At 39.8% G+C, this 27,831-nt stretch overlaps 1 protein-coding gene across 1 annotated transcript; it reads right to left on the bottom strand.

Moving 5' to 3' along the window:
- Positions 1–643: 643 nt before the first annotated feature.
- LOC139719816 (lon protease homolog, mitochondrial-like) lies at positions 644–26,034 on the bottom strand. Its single transcript, XM_071631203.1, has 21 exons — positions 25,411–26,034; positions 24,112–24,200; positions 22,551–22,670; positions 21,506–21,743; positions 20,012–20,073; positions 19,224–19,294; positions 18,496–18,554; positions 17,819–17,902; positions 16,962–17,093; positions 16,278–16,366; positions 15,107–15,245; positions 13,704–13,826; positions 13,117–13,172; positions 11,852–11,939; positions 10,661–10,783; positions 8,475–8,591; positions 7,546–7,683; positions 6,632–6,797; positions 4,177–4,397; positions 2,916–3,080; positions 644–1,266 (listed from the first exon to the last, which is right to left on the bottom strand). Exons 1-21 carry the CDS (start codon positions 26,032–26,034, stop codon positions 1,123–1,125), a joined length of 3,048 nt encoding a protein of 1,015 aa, XP_071487304.1. The 3' UTR covers positions 644–1,122.
- Positions 26,035–27,831: the final 1,797 nt, after the last annotated feature.

Genomic DNA, 27,831 nt, shown 5'->3' on the forward strand with positions numbered 1-27,831 from the left:
ATACATCATACTTAGATTTTGCTATGGGTCGACAGTCTAAAACATTCATCCTGCCGTACCAACCGAAAAAAAAAAAAATGTCCATTCCCAACAGTACATCTTCACGTGGGTTGGTGGACTGCAGATTTCTGCACTTATACTTCAAAATCAAGTGTCAGAGGTTCTGCCGCTTTCAGTGTGTTACATAATACCTCTGTGATTGCTCACATTTGTATTTTCATAACATCCCTATGGATACATAAATAGCAATTTTTGAAGACAGGCATCAATGCATATAATTCTGTAATAGAATTTTTCAAGAGTAGTTTTCCACCTAAAGCCTGTATCCAAGAATCACCAAACATGCATTACAAAAGGAGTTCAAATTTCAATACCACTGCCTTTATGATCCTTGTGTGTCCAGTAAATTGATGCCTCTCCTAGTTGTCTTGATGTTACCTACATGCATTACTCACATAAACTCATAAATGTGTATCTTTCAACCTTTGGTTGCCAGTCGTTTCATTATACAATAAACCATTACTCATCTCAATTGAACAAATCTGGTCCTGTCACTTATTGCCAACACCTTTCTGTAACTCTAGTAGTTCATGACTGTATATCAAAAGCATATCAGTAGAAAACAAATTATTGGATCCCCATTACCACTGGTAAAATACAGTCAGTTTTTGCTGCACTGCTCCTGGTATAAGTGTGTTCGAGTGAGTGCGGGAAAGCTGCTGCCATGCCTAAACAGCTGTCAACCAAAGCATTCTCCACTACATCTTGATGCTACAGTCCCGATGCATAGTGCACTCCTTGGTCTGATCTTGCTCGGAGGTGAGGGCATATCAGTCTTCCTTGGACAGGTCTGATGCCCACAATGTGATTGATGCTGTCTTGGCAAACTGGTCAACTGCATCTCATAGTTGGAAGGACAATGTGCACCAGACATGAGGACAAAAGGAGCATAGCGACAGGGAAATCCCCTCACTCACTTTCCACAAGAGTGCTACTCCTTAACCCTTTGTGCGCTTTGAGTGCACTGGAAACCCCAAAGTATTTTATAAACCGTCCAAAGTCCCTGACACAGAAAGGGTTAACAAGTGCAGATGGTGTCGTCATAGAGACAGGGGTCCATCATCAAGGGAAGATGATGCTGTACACGTCTCGGTAGTGCTCCACAAAGTGCACCTCAAGCCCCTCGGTGATGAAGCTGGGCAGGTCGGAGAAGTCCTTCCGATTCTCGGCTGGCAAAATGATGCAGTCCACTCCAGCTCTCTTGGCCTACAAGACGTAAGACAGAGAGTTTTTATTGTTTGTTAGTTCAGTTTTGTTTTGTTTTGTTTTTATTCACACAACGGCATTATTAGATGGACTGGTGCTAGCAACACACCAGCCATCCTTGGTCATTTGCCATATGAATCTTTAATGTAAGAACAGACTTCAGGTATCAAAGGCGGCTGTAGTTCAGTGGGCAAATCTTATGTGATCTTTGGTTTGCAGACAAAGCTCTGGCATAAATAACATTGGCAAACTTAGAGGAGTTCTTGAAGTTCTATACCAGTGATGAAACATTTCACTTTAATTATGACAATAAATGTTTTAAAAATGAAACAAAGCAGACAAACAAAAAAATGTTGGGATTGCACAGAGAAACACAAATGAGACACTATACATTAGCTGCATTTGCCAGTGTCTTCCTCATTTCAGCACCTTCCCTCGTTACAAGGTACAACATCAGAAAAATGAAAATGAAAGTTGGATTGTGAAGAACTGTTAGAAATATAGGAGACTTCTGTGAGTATTCAATATTCCTGCTACCATTAGATTGATTTGACAATAAGTAGATTGAACTTGAAATGAAATGAAACTTTTAGGATGTAATTTAGCGAGATACAGTAAACCTCACATGAGTCGAAGCTCTCGGGACTGACAAAAATGCGTCGACTTAAGTGAAATTCGACTCTCGCGAGAGTCGATTTTTTTTCGACTCACAGTTATGTACATGTAGTATAGGACATTTGCATGCATGTGTGTGTGTGTGTGTGCGTGCTTGTGTGTGTTTGCATTCAAATTTGTCTGTTCTTGAAGATAATGTTCTTATTTTGTTCTAAATTGAACATGGAATTTGTATCACTACTAGTACCTAGTAGTTAAACGTAGTTCGCTGAGAATGTCTGCGCTAATGTGGCAATGTGCATGTGCTATGTCTATGGTGCAACATAGGTAGCCATCTCTGTCAACCTACCCTGAGACAAACACTCTCCCAGGCCCATCCTACCTCCATTGAACAAAACTGTACAGCCAGCCGGGCACGCACAAACAAGCTCCACCCACTTGGCCTGTCACTAAAATATTAAAGCAGCGATTGGTTGACCAAGGAGTTCTGGCTTGACATGGATAAAGTATGGATGTGCTGTGTGTATGGATAAAGCACATGGATCGATGTGCTGTGTGTATACATACATGTGTATGTATTCGACATGCGTGCAGAGCGGTACGGTGAGTGTGCATGCTTACCTGCAGCAGGCCAGGGACGGGGTTCTGCGACATGCCGATTATTTTGTTCTCCTCTAAATGTAATGAGAATGCCAGACAAATCTTCTTCGGCTCAAGTGATGTAAACTACGTGTATTTTGTACAAAAGGGACTGACTGTTTTACTTCGACACAGCCGAAATTCGACTCTCGTACTTCGGCTTATCCAAATATTTCTTAGAGAAAATACATAGGGAAAAATCGGGACTTTTTATTTTGCTTCGAGTTAAGTGATTTTCGACTCACTCGACGTCGACTTATCCGAGGTTTACTGTATTTGTTCAGAAGTCTGTGGGTGTCCCTCCCCATCCAACCCTCTTTCACCTCCCCCTCCCCCCACCCCAACCTCTACCCAAGGCTGAGGTAGAGTGGTGAGGTGAGTGGCAGGTTACTCACAGCAATTGTCTTCTCCTTGATCCCGCCCACGGGAAGCACTTTGCCGGTCAGTGACACTTCCCCCGTCATGGCCACGTTCTGTCTGATTGGCCGGTTGAGGGCCAGCGAGAGGAGGGCTGACACGATGGTGCAGCCTGCACTGGGGCCGTCCTTTGGAGTTGCACCCTTAACGGCACACAAAAGATATTGGATTCCATTAAAACATTCTGGTATATATAGGCTTCCCACAAATTTATGCTGGTATGTGAATAAGAGCATTCAACAGTGAATAAATTAGTACATGTGTAGATGTCAATAGATGAAAAAAAAATGCAGGTTATGCAAAAACATATACAAAGACACACACACACACACACACACACACACACAAATAGTACACAAATAATGAACGTTTATGAGTGCAATGGACAGAATATTTCATGAGGTGAAAGATGAAATGATCCATTCAACGAGGCACACCTCGTTGAATGGATCACTTCTTGTTGAATCGTTGAATGGTGCAAAGATTTCATCACCTCATTAAATGGCGCAAAGATTTCATCTTTCACCGAATGAAATATTCTGTCCATTGCATGAATGAAAAACATATATTATCTATTTCATATAACACCTAAAATAGATCCTTGTCATTTGATGTTTTATTAATTCAAGAACAAGAGAGAATCTGCGATCGAGAGTGCTCTCTGAGCACTTTACGCTAGCGCACTGTCACATACACACACTGCAAACGCAAGTGTTTTACACGTGTGGTGTGAGGGACTCTCAACATGCGTGCAAAGGAGTAAATCGTATGGATCCAAAATTGCACAGTAAATGTAGCCACAATTGCACGGATGATGATGTCATAGTGAAATAGACTAAATGATCAATGTCGAACAACCCATCAAATGACACGGATCTGTTTAAGCATTATATAATTGATGATACATAATCACAAAAAAAAAGCAAGCGGAAATTTTTGTATTCACCCAACAAAGTTTGAAATTCAAAAAAAAAAATGTGTACACATTTCTTTACATTAACATACAAGATGAGAATAACCATTTACAAAATGGTTGCTCTGACAAAATATACAACAAAAGATTATTTCACCTATCCTTACATGATTAAGTGTAGCACACTGCTCAATACAGCGTACATCTCTGATTCAGTCTATTTGAGGGTCTGCATTTTGGACTCTTTCCAAAATCTACGGAAAAATCACTCACTCTGATGAAAAACAAACAAACAAAGTACAATCCTGTGTTGATGTGAAGCTGACCTCGGGGACGTGCAAATGCACATTTGCCGTTTCCAGTGACACACCGTCCTCTCCCACTGGATGGTCAAGGAGGAAGGACTTTGTGAACGTGTAAGCGATCTCTGCACTCTCCTTCATCACGTTGCCAAGGTTACCAGTCAGCTGCATCGACCCAGTGCCCTCCCTGGAGTCGGGGCTTCCCCTCCTGGAGAGAGATGTCTCAATGTAGAGAGTGGAGCCACCTAAAAATGATGACGCAAACACATGACATTCAAGGGATGGTATAGTATTGGTGGATGTGATGATGAAAAACACTTTTGAAATACAGTTGAACCTCTCGTATCCGGACAAGTCGGGACCGGGGCTCATCCGGATAAGGGATTTGGCCGGATACGGGAGACTCAATGCTTTATACATGTACATATACATACACATGTACTGATGTAGCCCATTGTAGTACCACATGTAGTAATGTGTATACTGCAACCTTTTCATTGTTACATTTGGGGATGTTTGGGGATGTTAAAATGTCTGAGGGTACGCAATTTGGAAGGAAATTTGATGTAATGTATGTTAATCATGTTGGAAGTAATATGTAATTCATGTGTGTTTGTGTAGGAGTTCTCAAGGAGCTGGGAATCCCCCTTTCCTCCCGTAATTATTAAAAAAAAAAAAAAATCACGGCGAGATTGCGTCCGTATAATAGAGAGATCCGGATAAAGGGAGGCCGGATAATAGAGGTTCAACTGTAGTACAGAGCATACTATTCCAAAAGGAATTAAAAATTTATTTGATGAAAATCGGTTTTGGAATGACTGAGGCATCCAAAAACAGTAAAAAAAAGTAAAACAAAGGGATAGTAATTAGGAATGCCCTGTTTTGGATATCTCGACCAATTCAAAACCAATTTTCATCAAGTAAACGTTGAATTCCTCTTGAAGTTAAATGCTCTTTCATATTTCATAAGAGGTTTCTCATTATCCCACCAAAAATTGTTAGAAACCTGATGTTTGGTCTCAACTAAAACTACACAATCCATTTAAGACAGTGGATGCGCAAGAGGATGTTTTCTAGTTGCAGTCAATAAAAATAAAGAAGCCACTCTCAGCATCCAAAAACACCACTGCTGGGTATGCCTGGACAAATACTGTTTCAACCCAAAGGAAGGCATGAGAAAATTTCAAGGACATTCTGAAGTCTTGCTCATACATTTTAATGCAGCACACAAAGATTTCATGCAATCTGCTACGATGGTGGCAACAACCTGTGCTGATGACTGGGCAAGGTGACATTGGAGATCATACAGAGCACAGATGTCTTGTTTTTATTGGTATGCATGTAGTGTGCAAGCAGTGCGTACTCACTGGCATGTACCATGTACGTACATGTGATGTAAAAGCTTAGTTTCCAGGGCATGGGCAGCTAATGTGTGAACTGGCTAGAGCACTCGTGAATGATTGAGTAAAATGCATTTCTTTTTCTATTTGGTACAGAACACAGAAAAGACTGCTGTTATTCTGGACATTGTTGATGTAATTGCCCCACAGTATGTCAAAACCATGCTATAATAAGCCAGTTCGTAATTAGCTCATGGGCACGTTGGTACAAATGACCTTTCTATTTTCTTAGTTGGTTAGGCACTTCACTCACATTCAAAGCAACATAATGCATACCGGTAGGTTTGCCCGGCGTAACAATTCATGGAATTCGTGTTAAACAAAAATGATCTTGCACAGCGAGACCAGGTGACCAGAATGGTCCGTCAAACAACCCTCGGGGGAAGCATCCATTTCTTTGTTTTGTATTGAATGCATTAAAACATGTTTATATCCGTAATGCCAAATACCAGGTTTGTAGTCAGGTGGATGTTATGGCAAGTACCATGTACAAGGCTTGCATGAATAATCATTATATGACAGATGCTTATCTCCGTGAATTTAAAAACCATCATGCGCGTTGGTACAAATGACCTTTTTCTGCTCAAGTGCAAAGTGGAACTACGAACTGGCTTATCCTCAGAGGAAGCTCCTCTAATCATAGGAGGGAGTTGAGATCCCTCAGGCAAGGAAATACTGTATACACCAAATATTTCGCGAGGTTTTTTATTTTCGCGAGTCAGGTGCTATTTGCGAAATTAAAGACACATGAAAATATTGGCTCTGGTCCTGATGTGAATGTGACATACATGTGTAGGCCTACATTTCTCTGTTCCGTACGGGACCCCACGATCGCAAATTTAACCACTCGCGAAATCGTCAGCAATTCCCAATTCGCGAAAATTTAGACTCGCGAAACATATGGCATATAGAGTACGAGCAAACAAAACAAAGCAAAGCAAAACAAAGCAAAACAAAACAAAACAAAACAATTATTATTTATTAGTCACTGATGAAGAATAGCTGCTGATTGGATGCTGTTGTATTAGTGTTTCTCCAACTCCTCTCATCAAACATCCCATCCTCCCAGACTCACTCACCCATGGCTGTCCATGCCAGACCCATGACCACCCCCGCTGGGGTCTTCTCATACATCCTGTCACTGGTGAACAGCGGTTTGCCCACAAACTCGTTCAGATTGTCCAGGCAGACATTGATGGTCTCCACCCCGTCGTTGACAATCTTGTAGGCAGCCTTGCGGTAGATCTGCAAAATTTGCAAAAAATGGTTATCTTCAGCATTACAAACCTATAAACGCATGTATATGCTCAAAATTGAATAATACCCTCCTTAATGGTCTCTGTGCCTTTGGCAGCTAAAGATGCAAGCAGAAAGAAAAAATCTTTTGCTGCCTTAGGTTTTTATCTAATTTGGGGGCTGAATTCTCAAAGGGGGTTTATCTTCAACAAAAGGCGGATGTGGTGTGAAATCATCAGTGAATGTAACTGACAAACTGAACACAGTATGAGTCTTTCCCCATCTTACAGACATGTCATTGGTCAGTTGTATCTCACAGGCAATCTACATCAGTTTCAAGTCAGTGTCTCATCCTACTGGTTCATTAGGTTGAAGAAGGTGAATGGAAGTAAACATGAAGCCTCTGTTTTGGTAAGCATAAATGCTGAATAAATGCTTTTAAACAACAGATTCCTTTTCTCATGTAATCTTGATCTAATCTCTACCCTGTAACATTTGTTGTTGTTGTAGTTTTCAGGTAGAGAATACCATTCTGATCAACACAAAGAGGTAAAAAGACAAACCAAGGAAGACATCCATAACACATCATCCCCTTTCTAACCCTGAAGTTACTAGCAATAATATAATTTGACAGGTGGATGTCATAAATCCTTGGAAAAAAAAACCCCAAACAAACAAAACAAAATCAAAATAGACCACCTCATGTGATCATCTTTCTCATACACTGCAAGCAAGTGGAAGATCCTGTCATCCTCACCTTTTCAATGTGCTTCTGAAGATTCCTGACTCCACTCTCTCGGCAGTAGGCCTTAATCAGTTGGTTCATGGCCTCCGATTCAATGGTCACCTGATCCCCAATCCCAGAGTTCTCCCTGGCCATTGGTACCAGGTATTGCTGAGTGGAGGAAATGAAATACATTATACATCATTACGACAGATAATGAGAGATTCATGAAAACAAGTAACACGGTACTTTTTACATGTTTTAAGTTCTGAGCATATTCAAATGAGCAGTTGACACTGACCATACAATCTCCCTCAGAGCAAGATGAAGCGAGTGTGAAAGGATGCCAGTATTCAAATATCAAAATCAGGGTGATTCCAGTGAAGCTATGGGGGAGACGTTTGCACCTCAATGTGCAATGATAATACCAAAATTGGAAGATCGTTACATTCTCTTGCCGGGACTTGAAGGGAGCCTCCTGTAGAATTGGGAGACTTGGAAGGGCGGGGTTCCATTTGATAAAAGATGTTAGAAAACCACTCTTGCTAGAAAAGCAACTTCCCACAGCAACAGCCAATCAGGAAGCTGGATTCTTGGCATTACCATGACAATTGCCATTTCAGGAAGAGTTGCTCTTATAGCAACCTTTTTTACGAAATGTGGTCCTGGTATGTCACTACAAGCTCCGATGAAAACAAGAGGAAAGCTGATTCACTCATAAAAATGTCTGCTCTTGTTATTTCCACTGGTAGCTGCACTACACTGGATGCCCATTTCATAATTGAGTTCTGATCATGAAAGGGTTAAATGGCCTTAGTAGCAGTAAAACAACAACAACAACTTTATAGACAGACACATACTGCAACTGTGAGTGGCTTAGAGTCCCTGTGGATAAAGGTGGAGTATTCAACACCTTGCCACATAAGGAACAAAGGTTTTTGGTCACCCAAGCTGATGCTCACCTCAGCGATGGCCACTTTTTCCTGGGCCACGTAACCCGACACATCAATCATCTCCATACGGTCCCTCAGCGGCTCCGGGATGGTGTCCACTATGTTAGCTGTACAGATGAAGAGCACCTGCAAAACACAGACATTAGAACTTGTCATACAAACATTGCGACAAACTGTTCAAATGCGGGGATAGTTGGCTCCTTTCTTTTATCTTTTTTTGTGCAAGCCCTCTCTCATCTACAGGGGTGTGAGAGTGATTGCAGAAACAAGAGACCCGCGGGTCTAGCGCTCACCTGAGTATCGCAAGTTCACCTTTCACGCGGTCACTAATCTAAATTATTCACAGCTCTACCAAAATTTGACTAGGCATTCTCAAGTAGAAGATGAAAATGTACAATAAGGGCCAAATTTTTTTAAGATTCCTTAATTTGGGGGATTGGGGTCCCCTGGGGCCCTCTGGGTGGGGCATGGTGCCCATTTTGATAAATTGAGATCCTGACCCCCTAGGGATGCTACCTGCCAAGTTTGACGAAAATCCATTATGAGGTTTTCAGGAAGAAGATGAAAATGTACAATTCAGGCCCCCATTTGGACCTTCCCAACCACCCCCCCCCCCCACCCCTGCCCCCCAAATGGGCACCCCTGGATCTCCTATGAACAAACTTGAAACTACAGTCATTAATGAACTCACTCATAGTATTTCATCTTAGCTCTATAACTTCTAATTCTAGAGAAGATTTTTAAAGATTCTTTCATTTTGGGAGTTTGGGCCCCCTGGGGGCCCCCTGGGTGGCGCATGGTGCCCATTTTAACAAATTGAGATCCTAATCCCTTAAAGATGCTACCTGCCAAGTTTGGTGAAAATAGGTAATGGGGTTCTCAAGAAGAAGATCAAAAGGTACAATGTAGGCCCCATTAGGACCCCTCCTCACCCCCCCCCCCTCCCCTGGGTCACAAGGGGGGCACCCCTGATTCTGCCATGAACAAACTTGAAACTACAGTCATCAATGTACTAACTCATAGTATTAACTTAGCTCTATCACTTCTGGTTCTAGAGAAGAAGATTTTTACAGATTCCTTAATTTTGGGGGGTTGGGGCCCCCTAGGGGCCCCCTGGGTGGGGCACGGTGCCCATCTTAACAAATTGAGTTCCTAACCCCCTAGGGATGCTACCTGCCAAGTTTGGTGAAAATGGGTCATGGGGTTCTCAAGAAGAAGATGAAAATGTACAATTTAGGCCCCATTAGAACCCCTCCTCACCCCCCTCCCCCTGGGTCCCAAGGGGGGCACCCCTGATTCTGCCATGAACAAACTTGAAACTACAGTCATCATGTACTAACTCATAGTATTAACTTAGCTCTATCACTTCTGGTTCTAGAGAAGAAGATTTTTACAGATTCCTTAATTTTGGGGGGTTTGGGCCCCCCTGGGGGCCCCCTGGGTGGGGCATGGTGCCCATTTTAACAAATTGAGTTCCTAACCCCCTAGGGATGCTACCTGCCAAGTTTGATGAAAATCGGTCTTGGGGTTTTCAAGAAGAAGATGAAAATGTAAAAAGTTTACGCACGACGGACGACGGACGACGGACGACGCACGATGGACGACGCACGCCGGACGAAGGGCGATCGCAATAGCTCACTTGAGCCTTTGGCTCAGGTGAGCTAAAAAATCAGATAAAATCTGGAACTTATGACCAAAACAAAGTTTGAAGTGCACTACACTGTGAACATTTCAGCACATTTGTATCTAAAAAAAAAAATTTAAAAAAAATTTAAAGAAATCTAGAAAGTGGGTTTTGGACATAGTCAAACAATCTGAAATCAAATTATACTCTGAACTTTCACATCCCTCTATCTACTATCAAAACAGAATCACAATAATATCACTTTATGCTACAAGCAGCATGTTGTCACTGAAGATATCTACTCCCTAGCATAGCATGAGTTCTCACATTCTAGTCTCAACTTGGCACAACTTCTACATATCTGAAGGAGCTTGCAACACCAAATCAACCCCTTTACTCTGGACCTTCACTAGCAACAGGCACTGATCTCTTGGCCATTCACCATCACACAAAGGGTAGATTGCACCCCCTCATTCCCAGCTGCTGGCTCTAAAAGCTGGAACACACTTCTCCGAGGTAGAGAAAACATCCCCACAAGCATAAACAGACATTGTGAATGGGATGTAAATACCTTTGAGAGATCTACAGGGACATCCAGGTAGTGGTCAAGAAAGTTGGCATTCTGTTCTGGATCAAGGAGCTCCAGGAGGGCTGAGGAGGGGTCGCCTTGGTAACCTCTACCAATCTTGTCGACCTGGCGAGTAGGGGCACCAAAATTAAAAGAGGACAAATTATATCAAAAATGTATGTAGAAAAAAAAACAACCCACACACATTACATTTCACATCGATGAATCTAGCATTAGTGTCATTAACATACTCTTATTTTTCCAACTAAAGGAAATAGTCTCCATCTATTCATCCTACCAAGTGGGATTGAATACACTCATACAGAACTAAACTAGACTCAAACAGAGATGGATAACACACCAGCAAATTAGGTTTCACTCATGAAATGGGATTGAATATACAACAGAGATGGGTTATGTATGCAAGGGGATGGGATGCACTCAGGCTGGGATGGTACAAACTCATAAATGGAAAGGATGTACTCGAACTACATGTGTAGGATGGTTGTTGTTGTTGTTTATTTTCCATCTGTGAAGATGGCTGGATAGCCCATATTCAGCTACACTAAGCTGGTCTTCCATGGGGTCCAGTTGGATGTGGGGTGGGACCATTTCACCGGGTTAGACACCCTGCTCTTTTCGATGAATGAATGAAGCGGGATCTTTTACGTGCATGAGCTGTGACTCTCTCATACACGGGACCTCCATTTTATGTCCTATCCGAGGGACAGAGTGTTTTGCCTCTTGCTAGAGGGGACGGTATGTTTACACACAACATTGCTCAGTCCAGACTCGGATTCGAACCCGGGCCGCGTGATCGTGAGGCAGACGCGCTACCGACTGAGCCAACTCACCGCCCTAAATACACTAAATAGGTTAAGGATGGGATGCACTTAGGTTGGGATGGAATACACTCATCAAGGGATGGAGCACGCTCACATGGGGATGGAATACATTCAGTTGGGATGAAATGTACTCATGAAGGGATAGGGTGTACTCAAACTAGGATGGAATGCACACATACAGGTACTGAGTGCATGAACAGAGGAACAAAGTGGGTTCAAGCATAAACAGGACGTCCTCATCAAATGCACTCAGAAACCAATGCATTCAAAGAAGGATGGGATGCCTTCACACAATGATGGAATGCAATCGAACACTGACAGAATGCACTCAACCAAGAATGAGGCTCACCTCATCGATGAGAATCAGAGGATTCTCCGTCTTCACTTTCTTGAGACACTGGATGACCTTCCCAGGCATGGCTCCAACATAAGTCCGCCTGTGTGATAGAAAGAAAACACCCTTAATGACAATAATGATAACAACAACAATAACCACAATCATCATCATCATCATCATCATCACCATCATCATCACCATCACCATCATCATCATCACCATCATCATCACCATCACCATCATCATCATCATCAACACCATCACCATCATCATCACCATCACCATCATCATCATCATCAACACCATCACCATCATCACCATCACCATCGTCATCGTCATCATCATCATCATCATCATCATCATCGCCATGGTCATCATCATCACCATCATCATCCTCTGGAAACATCCTAGTCAGTAATAATTTTAAAGGCACGCGCACATGCTGATCAACCAACATGAACATTCTCATCCTACCAGGTACCTGTATCCTTTTATACTCCCAGGCAGAGAGCAGCAATGTGACCAAAGTACCTTTTATCAGGTGTTGCAACACAACAATTCTTTCAGCAACATTCAGTGGAGCAGTGGTACAAATCTTACTACAAGTAGAGAGCACTACATACACAATTATATATCACATCATTTTCGGAACTCGGACCAACCATCTTTGAAATGTCTTTTGAATGATGTGATGTCTAACTTCACACATGTCAATAACATAATGACATGCAACTCACACTTGCGTGTAAATGTGCAAAAGCATGCATGATATCATTGTAATAAACTAATGCTCTGCGTCATGTTATCTTAGTTTGGCACTTACAGTCTAGTTATACATGTGTGATATGTGACATAATCGAACAACAAAGAATTTTATTCATACCTTTATCATTAGGGAATAGATAGAAAGGAAATAATCAGAGGAGGGATGGTCTCACTTCAAGTCTTCTCTGCTTCAGCTTCTGGTTTCCCTCTCTATCTATACATATAGAGCTATCACCTCCCCAGAAGACCCATAACCTCCTCTTTCTGACAGGTGAAGACATTGTTACATCATAATGAGCATTGACAATATCAGGATCAAGTACAATCCTTTCTGCTTTAGAAACACATTTAGCTATTTGATTGAATAATCCCATCCACACCTGTTACATCTGTTGATATACATGTACAACACCCATAATGCACTCGCTCTCTCTCTTGTAAACTTGCTATTCGTATCTTGATGTCTGCCATTAATATGCTATGTAGTTACAGTCAGTACTGAACTGCATTACCTGTGTCCTTTAATTTCAGCCACATCTGTCATCCCACCTACACTGAATCTGAAATACTGTTGAGAAGAAGAAGAAAAATTAAATTTATTAATCACACCTCACATTAGCCTGTTAAGGACGGACTGATTTTGCTATAACACGCGTTTCCCATAGACACCTGCCCGAGTCTACTCGGGACTCGTCCTCAACAGGTTAATATAGCATTTATTTCTATACCTCATCTTTGGATTTCGCACTTCAATTGTTTCACTTTACAGTTGTGTGACAACAAAGTGTGTAGTTGCTACCAAGTAATATTATCTTGTGGACTTGGGTATGGAAGTATGAAAGTGCAGAACTGTGTTTTATCATCTACAAGCACTGTACCACAAAAAATGCCACACAAAAAAATAGGAATACATTTATGTTTGTTCAAAAAAACTTGCAAAAAAAAAAAGCTTCCAGAAAACCCCTGAAAGGCTTGTGAAATAACAAATAACCAGAATTATAGCAAAACCATAGCCACATTAACTGATAAAAAGTGTAGCACAAATATTTGCTGAAATATAAAATGCTTTACAAAATGTAGATACTGATTGAAGTCTTACTTCTCTGTTCAGTGCCCTTGCTATTGACTTTGCTATACTTGTCTTGCCAACACCGGGAGGTCCATAGAAGCACAGGATCTTGCCTTGAGTTGACTTCTTGAGTTGACTGACAGCTACAAATTCCTGCAGGCCAGGAAGAGCAGATATTGAAAAAAAAAAAGATAGCCATTACTGGCCAGACAATAACTGATCTTCTCTTCCAAACTGTCACCATTCTCAGCAAAAAATGATACTATTAGGTAAATAGTATCCAGCGACTGAAAGAATATGTCTTTATTAAACGACCTAAACAAACTCTTACTTTTATGGCAACAGTAATAGTCTTCATGACCCAAGATTCTTAGCACTCCCTTTGAGGTCTCTGGCATTAGATCTGAGGAAGTGGTAAACTTTGTACAACGAACAAGACACTCTGCTGTCGGTCAGTCATACAGCTCTCAGTCCTTGGGACTTCCTCTCCAACCCAGGCTGATGTAGTTAGAGATTGAGGTAGAACACCACAGTAAAAAAACATTCTTACTTGTTTCATTGGTCTGGATTGTACACCCTTGCAAACAAAAAGCAAAAAGTAAAAGACAAAAAGTGTACTGTGAAAAAGTGTGAAGGGTGTTTGTGGCTACTGATATCACGTGGAATGATACTATTTTTCCTTTTCATTGCTCTAGGTGAGGCCAAAGATGACTGTCAAATATCCAAAATGCCTGACCTTTAAACCTTGCTATGCTTTGTTTTAATACAAATTGGAATGCTGGAGTGCTTTCTTCAACGATTTGTAGAGATGTCTGGAAACAAGTCTTTATTGTACAAGATTGCCTACAGCTGAGATTACCCTCATCCCTACTGAGTCACTCTTATACACTTTTAATAGACATACTGCTACATCTGAATAAGCTTGCTAACTTTATAACTTGGTCAAGTTTCAGAAGGGTTACTGGAAACTGATGAAAAAGCTTGGCATGTCAAGCAAAAGGCCTGGGCACAGAAAGTGTTAAAGGGACTGTACAGTGCTGGTTGAGGTAATGATTCAGCTTGTAACATTTTGCGAGATATTTAGAAACCACTCTATGAAATGTTAAAGAGCATACAATTCTAAGGGGAATCAAAAGTTTATTTGACGAAAATCAATTTTGAAATGACTGAGATATCTAAAAACAAGGTAAAACAAAGAGATCCTAGTAAAAGTCCTGGCCTGTCAATGTGATTAATATCGCTTTTTTGGATATCTCAGCCATTTCAAGACCAATTTTCATCAAATAAATTTTGAATCCTTCTTGAAATTACATGCTCTTTTATATTTAATAGAGCTTTCTCATTATCTCATCAAAAAATGTTGTAAACCTGACGTTAGGTCTCAACCAAAACGATATGATCCCTTTAATGGATGTTTGGCCCCTTTCTCTTACCAGAATCCTGTTTTTGACATCCTCCATACCGTAGTGATCCTCCTCCAGCACCTCCCTCGCCTGCTTCAGCTCCAGATTCTCCTCACTCGTCAATCCCCATGGCAACGTTGTAAGCCAGTCGAGGTAGTTTCTGGTCACACTGAAATAAGAAAAACACAAACACACAAATACACAAAAACAACCAAAAAAGCTTTTGATAAAGATATCATTCCATTGTGGTGCATGTAAAATGGGTGACAAGTCACTCTTTCATACCATTTTGCACTCCATTGCGATATTCTTCTTCTGTGTAGAATAAAGATTGTGAATGTCATCATTACTTTCAAATCACACTATCAACCCCTGACGAGCGTAGTAGACATCAATTAAACTTTTCTAGCACGAGTTGTACAGCTTCAGTGAGTTTTAGTTCTGACCTCTACCAGAAGTGAAGCTTGATCTCTTCCTGCTTGGGTCACTGCTCTCCTAAACATGAGCCCTTCATGTAGGCAAATTCCTCTCTAAGTTTACTGTCAGTTTGTTGTTTAACTATCGCTTTGTTCATATCTCTACTCTATCTCTTTTTATATCTTCTCTTCAAGCAACAAGTCTACATATCTACAGCTAATATCAGTAACATCACAATTCTGACCAGATGGTCACAGGGACGTACTAGTGGGATAATAAACGACTATACCTACAACCCCTACTATCTAAACATAGAAATGTGTGGAGCATATTCACTAAATATGATGTGTATAGGTAAATTTTCACTCCACATCAAGGTCTGTCAAATATAATGAGAGATAAAGAGGAATATTTGAAGAGATAATTTTGCCAAGTCCCATTCCTTTCATTTTTTGTTTATTTGTTTTGTTTTTCAGACCTGATGAAATGAGAGACCACACACAAAGAAATTTCGGTGGTTCCATGCTGATCATTATAACAAGGTTTCCCTCTGAATTTGGTGTTTAACTTTGATCTCTGTGCAAAATATTTACCTCCAAAATTTTCAGCTGATAATGCTACAGCCTTCATGACCATGAGCTGACATTTTAGAGGTAAATATTTTGAGGTCAAAAGTTAATAACATCAATTTCAGATGAATTTCCAGTACAGATGAGCTTCTACTCAAATGATCTCAAGTTTTGTGTGCTTTGATGCTGTTGATGGTGTTTCAGTCTCAATTCACCTGAATTCTGAGGAATGGTTGTCCAGGAAGGAAAGTTTGTTCATTTCTTCATCAATCACATCCATCACTGGCTTTGGCACTGTCTTATCCTGAGCACAGAGAGAGGAATGAAGGACATATCACTGTCAATTCACTCAATACACTAAATACAATAACAAAATTAAAAGGCATTGAAAGCTTCCAAATTTAATGTTCTTCTTTGCTTGGAAAGCTAGCACCACTCATTCCACATGAAATATATCTATGATATGCTAGCATATATATTTGTAACACTCCTGCAATCGAGTTTGTATGATGTATACTACTGGGTACAATGAACTGCTACGTGCCATACACATTCTTCAATTTCGAGTGTTGAATAAAGCCATTGCCATGCTGTAAATATTGTACACGCTCTTCCATTTGACTTTCAGACATCCGATTGGAGGCAATTTGCTTTAAGACAACATCAGGACAAGTAATTTTTTTTTTTTTTTTGGGGGGGGGGTAGAGTTTCACTTATTCAAATAGTCTAAATTGTCTGATTTTCTTCTTTTTTTTGTCTTAATATTCTTCAACATGCAGTTGCTTTTTTCCATGCTGTCAAGAATTTGTTTCTATTTGGCTTGGCACACACACACACATGCACACAAGTATGGAATGATGGTCAATATGAAATGGTAGAAAACAGTGATGGCAAATGACCTTTAACCTCTCACGAAACTTCTCCTCAATGGCATCCTTGTCGTCCTTCTCCAGGCCCAGCTCCTTCTTGATGATCTTCAGCTGTTCCTGCAGCATGTACTTCCTGTGAGCCGACTTGACCTTGTCCTCAACCTTGACCATTCAGACACGCACACACACACAAACACACACAAAATAAGATAAAAACAAAACAAACCAAGAATGGTGACCATACAGTGATTAATTGAAGTTGAGCTCTTGACTGCTGCAGTGTCTTGGCAAACAAACTACTCGCCAGAGAACAAGGTAGGGTACCAGTCTGATGTGGATTGCAGTGATATTGTCACATTTCTTACCAGAGCTTCATACAGTTGGAACCCTGACATAACAAACTGCTATAAGAAGAAGTTCTTTTAATCCATTGAGAATGAGTCCCGAGTATACTTGGGCAAGTGTCTATGGGAAATGTGTGTTGCAGAAAAATCAGCCTGTTCTCAACGGGTTAACAGGGATCTTGCCAAGGTCATTATTTTCTACTAACAGCATCCAATTTATCCCCTGAGCTACAGTTCACAAAACTAGCCATACCAAACAGTAAGCTACAATGGGCTGCACTCTCATAACAAGCAAGCAGAAGAAGAAGAAGAAGAAGAAGAAAAAACATATATACATACACATATTCGATGCACTACTCTCCCTTCTGTGAAATTCAGTTGAAAATACAGTATGAAACATTTGATGTGTTACATGGTATAAGTAATAATGTATGTAGTTGTTTTCACAAGCCTGCATCATGTAAATGACCTGCTGCATAGTTCATAAGCATATGCAAATAAAGGCAAAGTGCTAAGACCCCAGAGCTTTAACTCATATCTTACCTCTTTCCCAAGCCTCTGCTGAAGTTTGCTCAACTCATACTCTTTCTTCAGGAGGTTCAAGGCGAGGAGGAGGCGGTTTGGAATCTGTTGTCAATCAAACATAGAGCACATCAGAACATTGTGGCAGCAAGATGTCCACAAAGAGAACTGCACAGGTACCGAAGAACACACTTCTTACATACAGCACTTCCACAAACTCATCAGATCCCCCTCCCTGTGGTATTTTGATTGCTGCTAACGTTGTCTTCACTGTTGACTACTGCAGACAATCTACTGTTGTTGTCGAACTAAACCATACAAACCATTCTCCTAAGTACTTTCTAGAAGCTAATGATTTGGTGATGTAGATAAAAATTAGCTTTTATTTGTACAACAACAATAGAAATGATACCTCAAAGATAAGAAAATATCATAAATACATATTTGGACTGACAAGATGTTGACATTGACACATGCTACCTGCAATGACCAAATAGCATGCTACTGGGGGGAAAAAAATACTTCATTGTTCACACCTAAAGGTGTAGTTATTTGAAGTGGCTGAACACACACACTCACACACATATAATACACACAGAAAAAGTCAAGTTTTCCCTCTTTGACACCTTGCTAATAAGCACAGAAATCAAAATATATTTTGGTATAACTTTTGTGCCTCGAAATGGAATCAAACTTACATCAGTCTCTTCAAGAACTTCCTGGAGTTCATGTGCTTCAGCTCCTGTTAGTGCAGCACCTAATTTACACAAATGATATCAATGTCAGATACAAAGTAAAAGCATTACATATGAAGGTATAGAGAACAAGGTAAACTAGAATTATTGACACATTGATTCATGATATAAAAAAGAAGATAATAATGCTGTCTCCATCAAATCAAAAACACTTTGCACATCATAATCGTTAAACTTTAGGCATTTTTTTTTTTTTAATCAGCTGCATGTCAATGCACAACATATTTCATGAGAATAAAAAATCATCAGATATTCAGTCTGCAAACAGATCAGAAGCAGGCATTTCACAAGAATAAACGAATGGTTGGCTTTAAAAAAATACATCTTTGCAAAAATAACAAATGAACAAAAGTGCAATAGCTCATTTACTTCCTTTCAAATTTCAAAGTTAAGGACCGCTTTGAAATTGGAAAAGTGTGTCAGTATGCAATTGTGAACCAACCCATAGTAATTACATGCCATAGTTCGAACAAACTTAACTGCAGGACTGATGTTCTAAAATTTTGTAAAACTGGTGGTCTACTTTCAACACTTTTTTGGAAGATTTTGTTTGCTTTTAAACATGATGAAAAAGTTATTATATCACTGAAAAGCTTGACAAATGATGTTTGATGACCTAATCAGGTCATCACGGCGATAGGTTGAATATCTTTAAAATGAAGATCACTCACCTAAGTCGCTCAGATACACAGGATTGTCAATGACCCTCTGGCCTGCCTGGATCATCTGAGCTACTGATTCCCTTTAATGCAAAAAATATGAAAAAGAGCTTCTTTTTTTTTAACAAAATAAACCAAGTTTTCAAAGAAAATGTAATAGACAGGACACAACTGAATAGAATTATTTAACAGATCCGCACAATAGGACATTGAGAGTCCAACAGTCAATCAAAATATTGACAATGGCACTATTTCCTTCTCAGTCCTCCAAATCACTACAGGCTTGTAAGACAAACAAACAAACAAAACAAGACAAACACATTCATACAATGTGCAATGAAGTGACAATGAAGACCATGTCTCTGAAAAATTACTCTTTGGAATACACTTCAGGTGTTATTCTAAAAATAGTCATTGACTTAATAATGAACAACAATTATTGCTTCTGTTCTAAAAATACTGTACACACCAATTCCACAGTACTCTAACAAATTCTATGAATATTGGGTACTAAACAAAGCCTATTACTAAAGACATTGTACTGTCCAACCATTGCCTTTCCATCATACACAGAACACAAAACACCTCTTTATCAACACCTATTCTGATCATTTGTAGATCATCAACATATGAAGATGCAGCTTCCTCAAAATAAAACAAAACAAAATGTCAACTGTGGTACATTTTTTGCTAATCTCATTTACAATCTAATTGCCAGTAATGTACATGTGGCAATGTTCAGTCACGACTACAGAGCTACCAATACAGACTATAATGTTGAAAATCCATTTTGTGTTCACCTGTACAGAGGATTCATTGCGATGATATCCCGTATCGTCTTCACCACCTCTCCGGTCAAAGCCTGGGGATGAAATAAGTTTGGGAGAAATATGATAAAGAAAACAGCTATGTGTTGTTTCTAAATCATCTACAGATTACGAGTAGTGATACATTCTAGATGTATTCATAAAAGGCTACTCCAGTAACTCAGTGCTACATGCAATCATGTCATATTACCACTGAACAGAAATTGTATTATATTGCATTAATCATGACATCTGCACTGGAAAAGCTACCAGTAATAGCACAAACAAACAATAATGAATTTGTATGCACTTCACAGCATCGATATACTGACTTGTTAAAGAAGCAAAGCTACTTGATCCTTGAACAAGTGGATGGAGAAGGAAATGTATGCATGGGAACTGCTCATGGACATAAAATGCACAACTGTTTATGGGTCATACTGTATAGTATGTACCAGTAAACAATACATAAAATAGAGCAACTACCACCTGCAGTCATACCCTACTAACAACCTTGAAAATCTTGGTTTTCCAAACTTCTCTACTCTAAGGGCCCCATCACATATCACACTACAGCGAATGCCCAACGAATGCCAAGCGAAAGCCCAACGAATTCGAAAATGTGAAGACAGTTTGCATGTCTGATGTTCTTTGAATTCATTAGCTATTTGTAGGGATTCGCAGAGATACGCTGGAGATTTTGGACATGTTTACAAAAAAAAAATCGGCTCCAGCGTATCTCTGCGAATCCCGACGAATAGCTAATGAATACAAAGAACGCCAAGCATGTTACAAACTATTCTAGTATTACCAACGGATGTGAATATATCTTTAAATTTTCAAATATATTGGACATTCGTTGGGCATTTGTTGGGCATTCGCTGTAGTGTGATGGGGCCTTTAGATAAGTGCACTACGACATGTCTTGCGCTTTGTGCTCTGCAATACTTTTTTCGCTTGACTGGTAATCAATTTCTGTCATACCACAGGAATATCTTTAGACATCTAGGACCTCCATCTCCACTCTACTTCTTGTGTGTGGCTGATTATCCTTTTCTTCTTTAAGGGGGGAGAAGATTTTCATTCCCATATACTGTAATGTCCATATTTTTGCACGATTAGTTTTTCGTGCTGTGCAGCTCAAAAACATATTTGCGGCTGCACTATGTCAACCCATTTAAAACGTGCAGAGAAAAGAGTGAAGATGTTTTCGCAGAGTTTAGAATTCCCGCCACCAAAAGTAGCGTGAAATGTGCAAAAATTAATGTACCACGAAAATTTGTGCATTTTCAGTACATGACATGGACTTGTCTCTCCTTGATCATCTATCATTTCACTGAAATTCTTTCTGTCATAGCTTGTGAGAAAAACTCTTCATGTGATGTCTTGGCTATCTGTCCATGGTTGGGGCATCATATTGCTAAAATAATACGCTTGCTTTACTGATCAATGTTGCCGTGGGTGAACTACCAATCACAGCCGCGTTACCTTCACTTCTTCTGTGGTCTTGAAGGAGGCATGTTCCACATTCTCTACTTCCACCATGAGGACTTGGTCCAGCTCCTGGTCTAGCTCTTGGTCCAATTCCTGCTCCCGCTCCCGTGCTCCTTCTTGCTCCACGTGGGCCTCGCCTGTCTCACTATCGACAGGCTGCTCAAGTGTATCAGTCCCTTCACTCACAGCCTCGATATCTGATGAGTCCTCTGCCACACCTGTGATTCTTATCCTTTTTTTTTCCAGGAAGAAAACAAAATTTGTTGGTCAAAAGACCAGAAGGGCATACTAGTGGTTCTGCACAGAGCGATTGATCCCGATGCACGTTTGTTTCTCAACTGGCTATGTACGAATGTGTTGCACAAAGAAGCAAAGTGCAGGCAAAATCTGTTCAAATTTGATATTTCACTGGAGTGGTGGATCGTATCAATAAGGAACACAATCACAACACATGGCATTGTGTGTGGTATTCTGTCTTTATGTTCAAATACAATAGATATGAAATAGAAAGTTAACTTTGAAGACAAATTTAGTAACATTTAAGCAGTGAGGAAGCGGAGGCATAATGTAAACACTGCATAATCTAGCAATAATAGGACTCCTTTTGAGCAACCTCAAATAATTCTTCTTCACCACTACATTGTTTCGACGGAAATACGATATAGTCCCATTCAATCAATTCCTGCTCATACCAAGACAGATATACCTGCATGTGCATGTACCTGAACATATTTGTTCATATTTGCAAAAGAGTTTGAAACGGGCAGATTTGCCTCCCATATGGTATGAATGCTGAGCCAAATATAATGAATTATTATTAAGCTACATAAAATGTAGCTCTCAGGAAAATAGTACACTGTGACTATGCAAACATGTAAGAACAGGAATGCCTAGATCCATACATATGCAGTTACTGTAAATAGATGATATTGTAATCAAATTCAATGACGAAATAAATACCACAGAGTCCCTTAAAAGCCCACCAGCACCATAAATGTAGCATTAACCTCCTTAGGCCACAGTGAGCAGACCTACTCACCTGCGGTGCCCCATCAGTACGAGACGGAGTCGGTCCCCTAGATCTTGCATCTCATGAATTTGGACAAAGGTTCCCACAGAATAGACAGAGTCCAGACTGGGCACCACCTCCATCTCATCACTGTAAGAAGTAAAAAGGCAGCATTGAACAGGAATAGCACTAGGTCTATGAGAGCGCATATCTAGCTCAATGTGAAATTCTTTGGGAACAAGACATTACACATGTTCACTTTTCTCTCAAATCAATTCAATGAAGATATCTATTTCTTTAACTGTTGTCTCCCACCACAAACTGGATAATTCAAATTAGTGAATATAATAAATATGTACTATCTATGAAATTGAACAAGGTTCTTTTTTTTTTTTTGGTTTTTTTTTTTTTGTTGCTGTTGTAGCTATTCAAACAATCCACATCATTGGGTGTCATTAGAGACCAAATATTAATTTCAAGATCAATCTCTACTTACTACTTCACAGGGGTTTGAAAAAAAATAACAAAAGGAAAACTCTCAATTATACTTTTTCTTTATCATTGTACACATTATGAACTTCTAAAATGTCAAGATACACAAGTCTGTTCATTAACATTTTATACTAAAAGGCCATCGAGTTGTTGGATTTCATTTGGCATTTTGTTTAAACTGGAGTTGTAGAGTAAATGTGACCCGCTACAACAAAAGGATCCGAAAGTCGGGGGAGAACAATCATCTGAAAATGGCATGACATTATTCCCTTCCTCTTCTACTTTAATTTTGTGTATAGGACAACTCATAAAAGTACTCAGCTACGGAGATATCGATGATATCATTAGCGCATGTCAAGTGGTTGAGGAAATCAGAGTTTCGAGAAAAACGCCTTCAAAGTTTTCCTTCCGACGATATCATGATCAAGGGGAGGCGAGACAGTTTTCACCGCTTGATAATAGAAGGCATGCTCCTCGCGACCTCCGCAATGTTCATTCAAGCTTAGCACCAGCGGTCTACGTACGACCAATCAATAATTAGGATGTCAAGCACTGACCAATAAGATCACTCCCTGTTTGCTAGGGGCAGAGTCTAGCTGCGGCGCTAAATCCAAATCTTCGGACACGTTTCTGTTACGTTGAAAGCCGGAAAATCATGGCCCAGAAAAACGATGATTTCTTTCCTTTCCTTTGATCACCTACCTTCGAAATTTCGGCAGATGATAGACAAAACATTAGACTACAAAATTATGCCAAAAATAGAAATCTGATTGTTTTGACGAATTTTGATGATGTGACTTCAAACTCGATTTTCTCGGTTCAGCCGTCAGCGACTTTAGGATCCTTTTGACGTAGTGGGTCACAAATGCTCTTGCTGGCAGCAAAATTGCTGAGATATCTATCAAAAATCAATACAATATTAATGCTCACCTACTCTCTGAGTGAATTCTTATCTTCTTCTTAGATACAGCCCCTATCCAAGCATCTAGACTTTAAATCATGGAGTATTTTACTGTGCTGCTCCATGCTGACTGGACTTTAACACCTGGCTACACCAGCATTTGTTGAAAAACAGTTCTGTTTGACTGGACATACTTACTGGTCATCTTTTCTCAGAAAAACACCAGCATACGGCTGAGCTAATCTGGTCTTTCTCCTCAGAATTTCAATCAGTGGCTTATTGGTCACCTGTATTTGGGGGAAAAAACAAAACAAAGCAAAGCAATTAATCACGGTTTCTTTTTTATGTGACTCGCGATTTATGATAGTGTATAATGACATACAGCTTCAATATTGTAAATTTGTTCATGGGATCAGCCTCGAAAGGCCAATGGCCTACTGCTGATTTCCTCCACTATTTATTTCAATTGTTACGTCAATCTTCAACACACACTTTTTAGCTATGATTATGTACTCCGCCTTAAATAATTTTTGGTTTGTATTATATGTACAATGTATATGTTTGATTTGATTGATTGCCTATCTATACTTTTTTTAATTGAACTTGTGGAAATAAACAAAACTGAAACTGAAACGTAAAACATGCTATGCAAATTGAGGCAAAGCACTAACCATTCTTGCTTCAGTCATATCAATATCATAGAGAAGACAGAAAGTTCTGAGATGTCAATTGCAGTGTCCTCAGAGAAGAAAAATTTTCAATAATCTTTACAGAAAATATCTAAATCACCTCACTTAGTTCTGCTTTCCTCCTGCAGGAGAACAAACAGAAGAAATAACCCATCACTGATAAAAGATTGTGGAAACATCCTCTCTTGCAGAGGCATAGAGCAGAGATCTTTAAAAAAATTGCCCTGATTAAAAAACAAACTGACTATATAATGCACAGCCAGCAAAGAATTTCACATGTAACATTCTAACAAGATGACCGTTAATTTGGGCAATGGTATGCAAACAGCTAATGTTGTACAGATGGCTACAAGTAAAAATAACACTAGCATCAACATCATTCAGCCGATACTGCTACTGTGGTTACCTACACCAAGGTTATGTTTTGGTTTGTATTGCCTATTGGTTTGTCTGTTTGCATAGTTATTAGTAACTCAAAAAATTGTGAATGGATTTGGATTTGCAGGAAAAGTTGATTATGACATGAGTAAGGAATTGGTGAGTAATATTTGTTAATGATCCAGGAATTTTTATGAACCTTTAAAGGATTTTAAAAAAAAGAAGATTCTTTTGGAAATAGGGTCATTGAACTTGGAGTTCAGCTGCCTGTATTCGAGATAAGTATTAGATCTGTCTAACAGGAAACTGATGATGTTTAGAAGTTTGTATTCAAACTAGTGTTTACCACATGACAAACAGCTGAATTCTCATTTTAAACACTTTTTAATGATGTAATTTATTTGATCTTCATCAGTTCAATGATACAAACCTCAATGATCTTGATGAATTTGGGAAAGACAGGGTTTCTTGGCACAGCAATAAGAGGAAGTGGCGTCAATTCCTCAGGTATTGTCATGGGTGTAAGAGAGACCATGGGCGGTGTAGGAGGGTAAGCACCCCCTTCTCCACTGCCATTGCCCCCTGCTGGACTCCCACCACCTCCACTGTCTCCCACCCCTCCAGCCGCCCCTCCATCCCCATCGCCTTCCCCTACACCGCGTCCACTGCCATCTCCATCATTTCGGTCGCCACTCCACTTCCAAATTGTACGAACTCTATTCTGCGAGCTACTCAGTCCATTTCTAAGTGTTCTCTGATTATAACACGATTCAATGTTACTGAGACTAGCAAGCCATCGACTTGTTAGCTGCCTGTGTCGAACAGATCCCGAGAAGACAGAGTTTAAAAAGGTAGATTGACGACGACATGACTCAGGCCTGCGACACGGATGATTGACCGGCACAGTCAGAGCAATGTTCCCGCCTGCGCTGGCGTGGGTTCGTCTCAAAGGGACGGTCGACGAGTGCAACAGCTTTGTTTGAACATTGTTGTTACAACGAGGAATTGTCGATAAAGACTTCGCACGCAAGGCTCCAAACCTGCAGTAAGACATTCTCACAAAGGTACACTACCTTTTCTGCCACTGAAGCAAAATATCTCTCAGCCACCGGCGTTAATTTCCGTGGCACCTCCACAGCGCATACAGTCGCATGTCAGTCACGAGCGTTCAACACAGTACATCGTGCCTCACCACTGTACTAAGATTCACGTCCGTTAGCCTGTGCTGTGCTGTGCGATTTACCGACACCATAGATAGTGCGAGAACATGCTCGACACATGCTAGAACTTTCGTAATGTCCCGGGTTAGTTGCATAAGTTTTTCTTTTGCTCGGGAGCACAGGAGCAGCGGCGACAAAATAATAAATATCAGAGGATTCATTTTCCTTTTTGAAACAAACAAATGAATAAGCAAACCAAAACCACCACCATCAAAAATAACAACTACTAAGTTGTTAAGAAAAATATCAAGTTGAAAGCAAGCGGAGGGTGGAAGGTTGAGCTATGAATTTTCTTCAATTATTTAACGGGAGATAATGAAAAAAATTCACAGCTCAAAACTACTATAGCACTAAGTTGTTGCTATTTGAAGCAAATGATTTGAAAAAAAAACCCTGATTTTGGAGATAAACGATTCACATTTTGGAAAGTTGAAAATGATACCAAATGTGCCCTACGATAGAGGGAATTTATTAGATTAACATCCTTTAGAGTATCACACTTTATACATGCTATAATCTTATATCATGCCTATTTGTGGAATATATAATGTATGAAAAAGATCAATTAGAACGTTAATCACGTTGACCTTTTTAACGATTTAATAAGATGAGTTAAGGTAGAAATTGATGAGTGTTTGTTTATTGAATAGGCCTATTTTATTATGATTCACTTACTGCTATATGTAATGAAGCCTACGTTGAAGTATACTATACATTCATTCGTTCATTTTTTCATTTAATTCACTTCGTCCATTCATCCATCCATCCATGTTTAAAACACATCGAGTCATTTCAGAATTCTTTTAACCTAGTGAATGATTGTTATGATGCCTAAATTTCGACGTAGTTACGATTACATGGCCCGCATTGTAAAAAATAATATATTAAATAGTAATAAAATTGCGCTGCACACGCGACTTTTCAGAAACGGTCATCTCCTCCTTATAATCGTATCGTCTATGAGATGGGGTCTTGATTAAACAAAGTATAAAGAAATTGCGCTTTTTATTTTATTCTGATTAAAAAACAAACAAAAATTTGATTCAGTCTGCCCCTACCAGATATCTAAAATCAAGGATAATCACAAATTCTATACACATCTGTTTTTTATTTTGCATGCCTTATCGGGGGCAGCGACAGTTGTGTTTTGATCTCTGTGATCTCCCTCTTTCATTGGCCACGACGTCATCCATATTTCTCACTCACTGCATGCAAAACAGCACATATTCTAGTTCTAATGAGACCAACTCAATCATGGATGTGATTCCAAGAAATCAATTTGAACGTACACTCCACCCCCGCGCCATTTCCGTATAATACAATAGATTTTTTTTTTTTCACAGCTCAGCGCGGTCGATCATCAGCATCAAAATCGACTGCATGTCTGAAGATCGAGCTAAGAATAAATCTATAGAGTTGTTTTGTGTGTGTGTGTGTATGCGTGGGTGTGTGTGTTTTGTTTTTGTTCTTATAAAAGACCTGGTATAAATGTGGCAAATACGCCCATGCATATTGTAAATTGTTCATCTCTTTTTGTATAGACGACACTGTGGAGTGCACAAAGATTATTAAAAACAAGGAGAAAGCTGTGATTATAAATGATTCCCTTGCTCTTTGTTTCTCCTAACAAG

This window comes from Diadema antillarum, unplaced genomic scaffold (assembly GCF_040938485.1).
Source record: "Diadema antillarum isolate AM-2024a unplaced genomic scaffold, OU_Dant_1.0 scf00000115, whole genome shotgun sequence".
Lineage (NCBI taxonomy): Eukaryota > Metazoa > Echinodermata > Echinoidea > Diadematoida > Diadematidae > Diadema > Diadema antillarum.

Coding starts and splice junctions, on each gene's coding strand:
- LOC139719816 (XM_071631203.1), bottom strand. CDS start 26,034: ATGTCTTACTGCAGGTTTGGAGCCTTGCGTGCGAAGTCTTTATCGACA. Junction 19,295..20,011: donor GCAATGAATCCTCTGTACAG/GTGAACACAAAA, acceptor TTTGCATTAAAG/GGAATCAGTAGCTCAGATGA. Junction 13,173..13,703: donor CAAGGGCACTGAACAGAGAA/GTAAGACTTCAA, acceptor TCTTCTCAACAG/TATTTCAGATTCAGTGTAGG.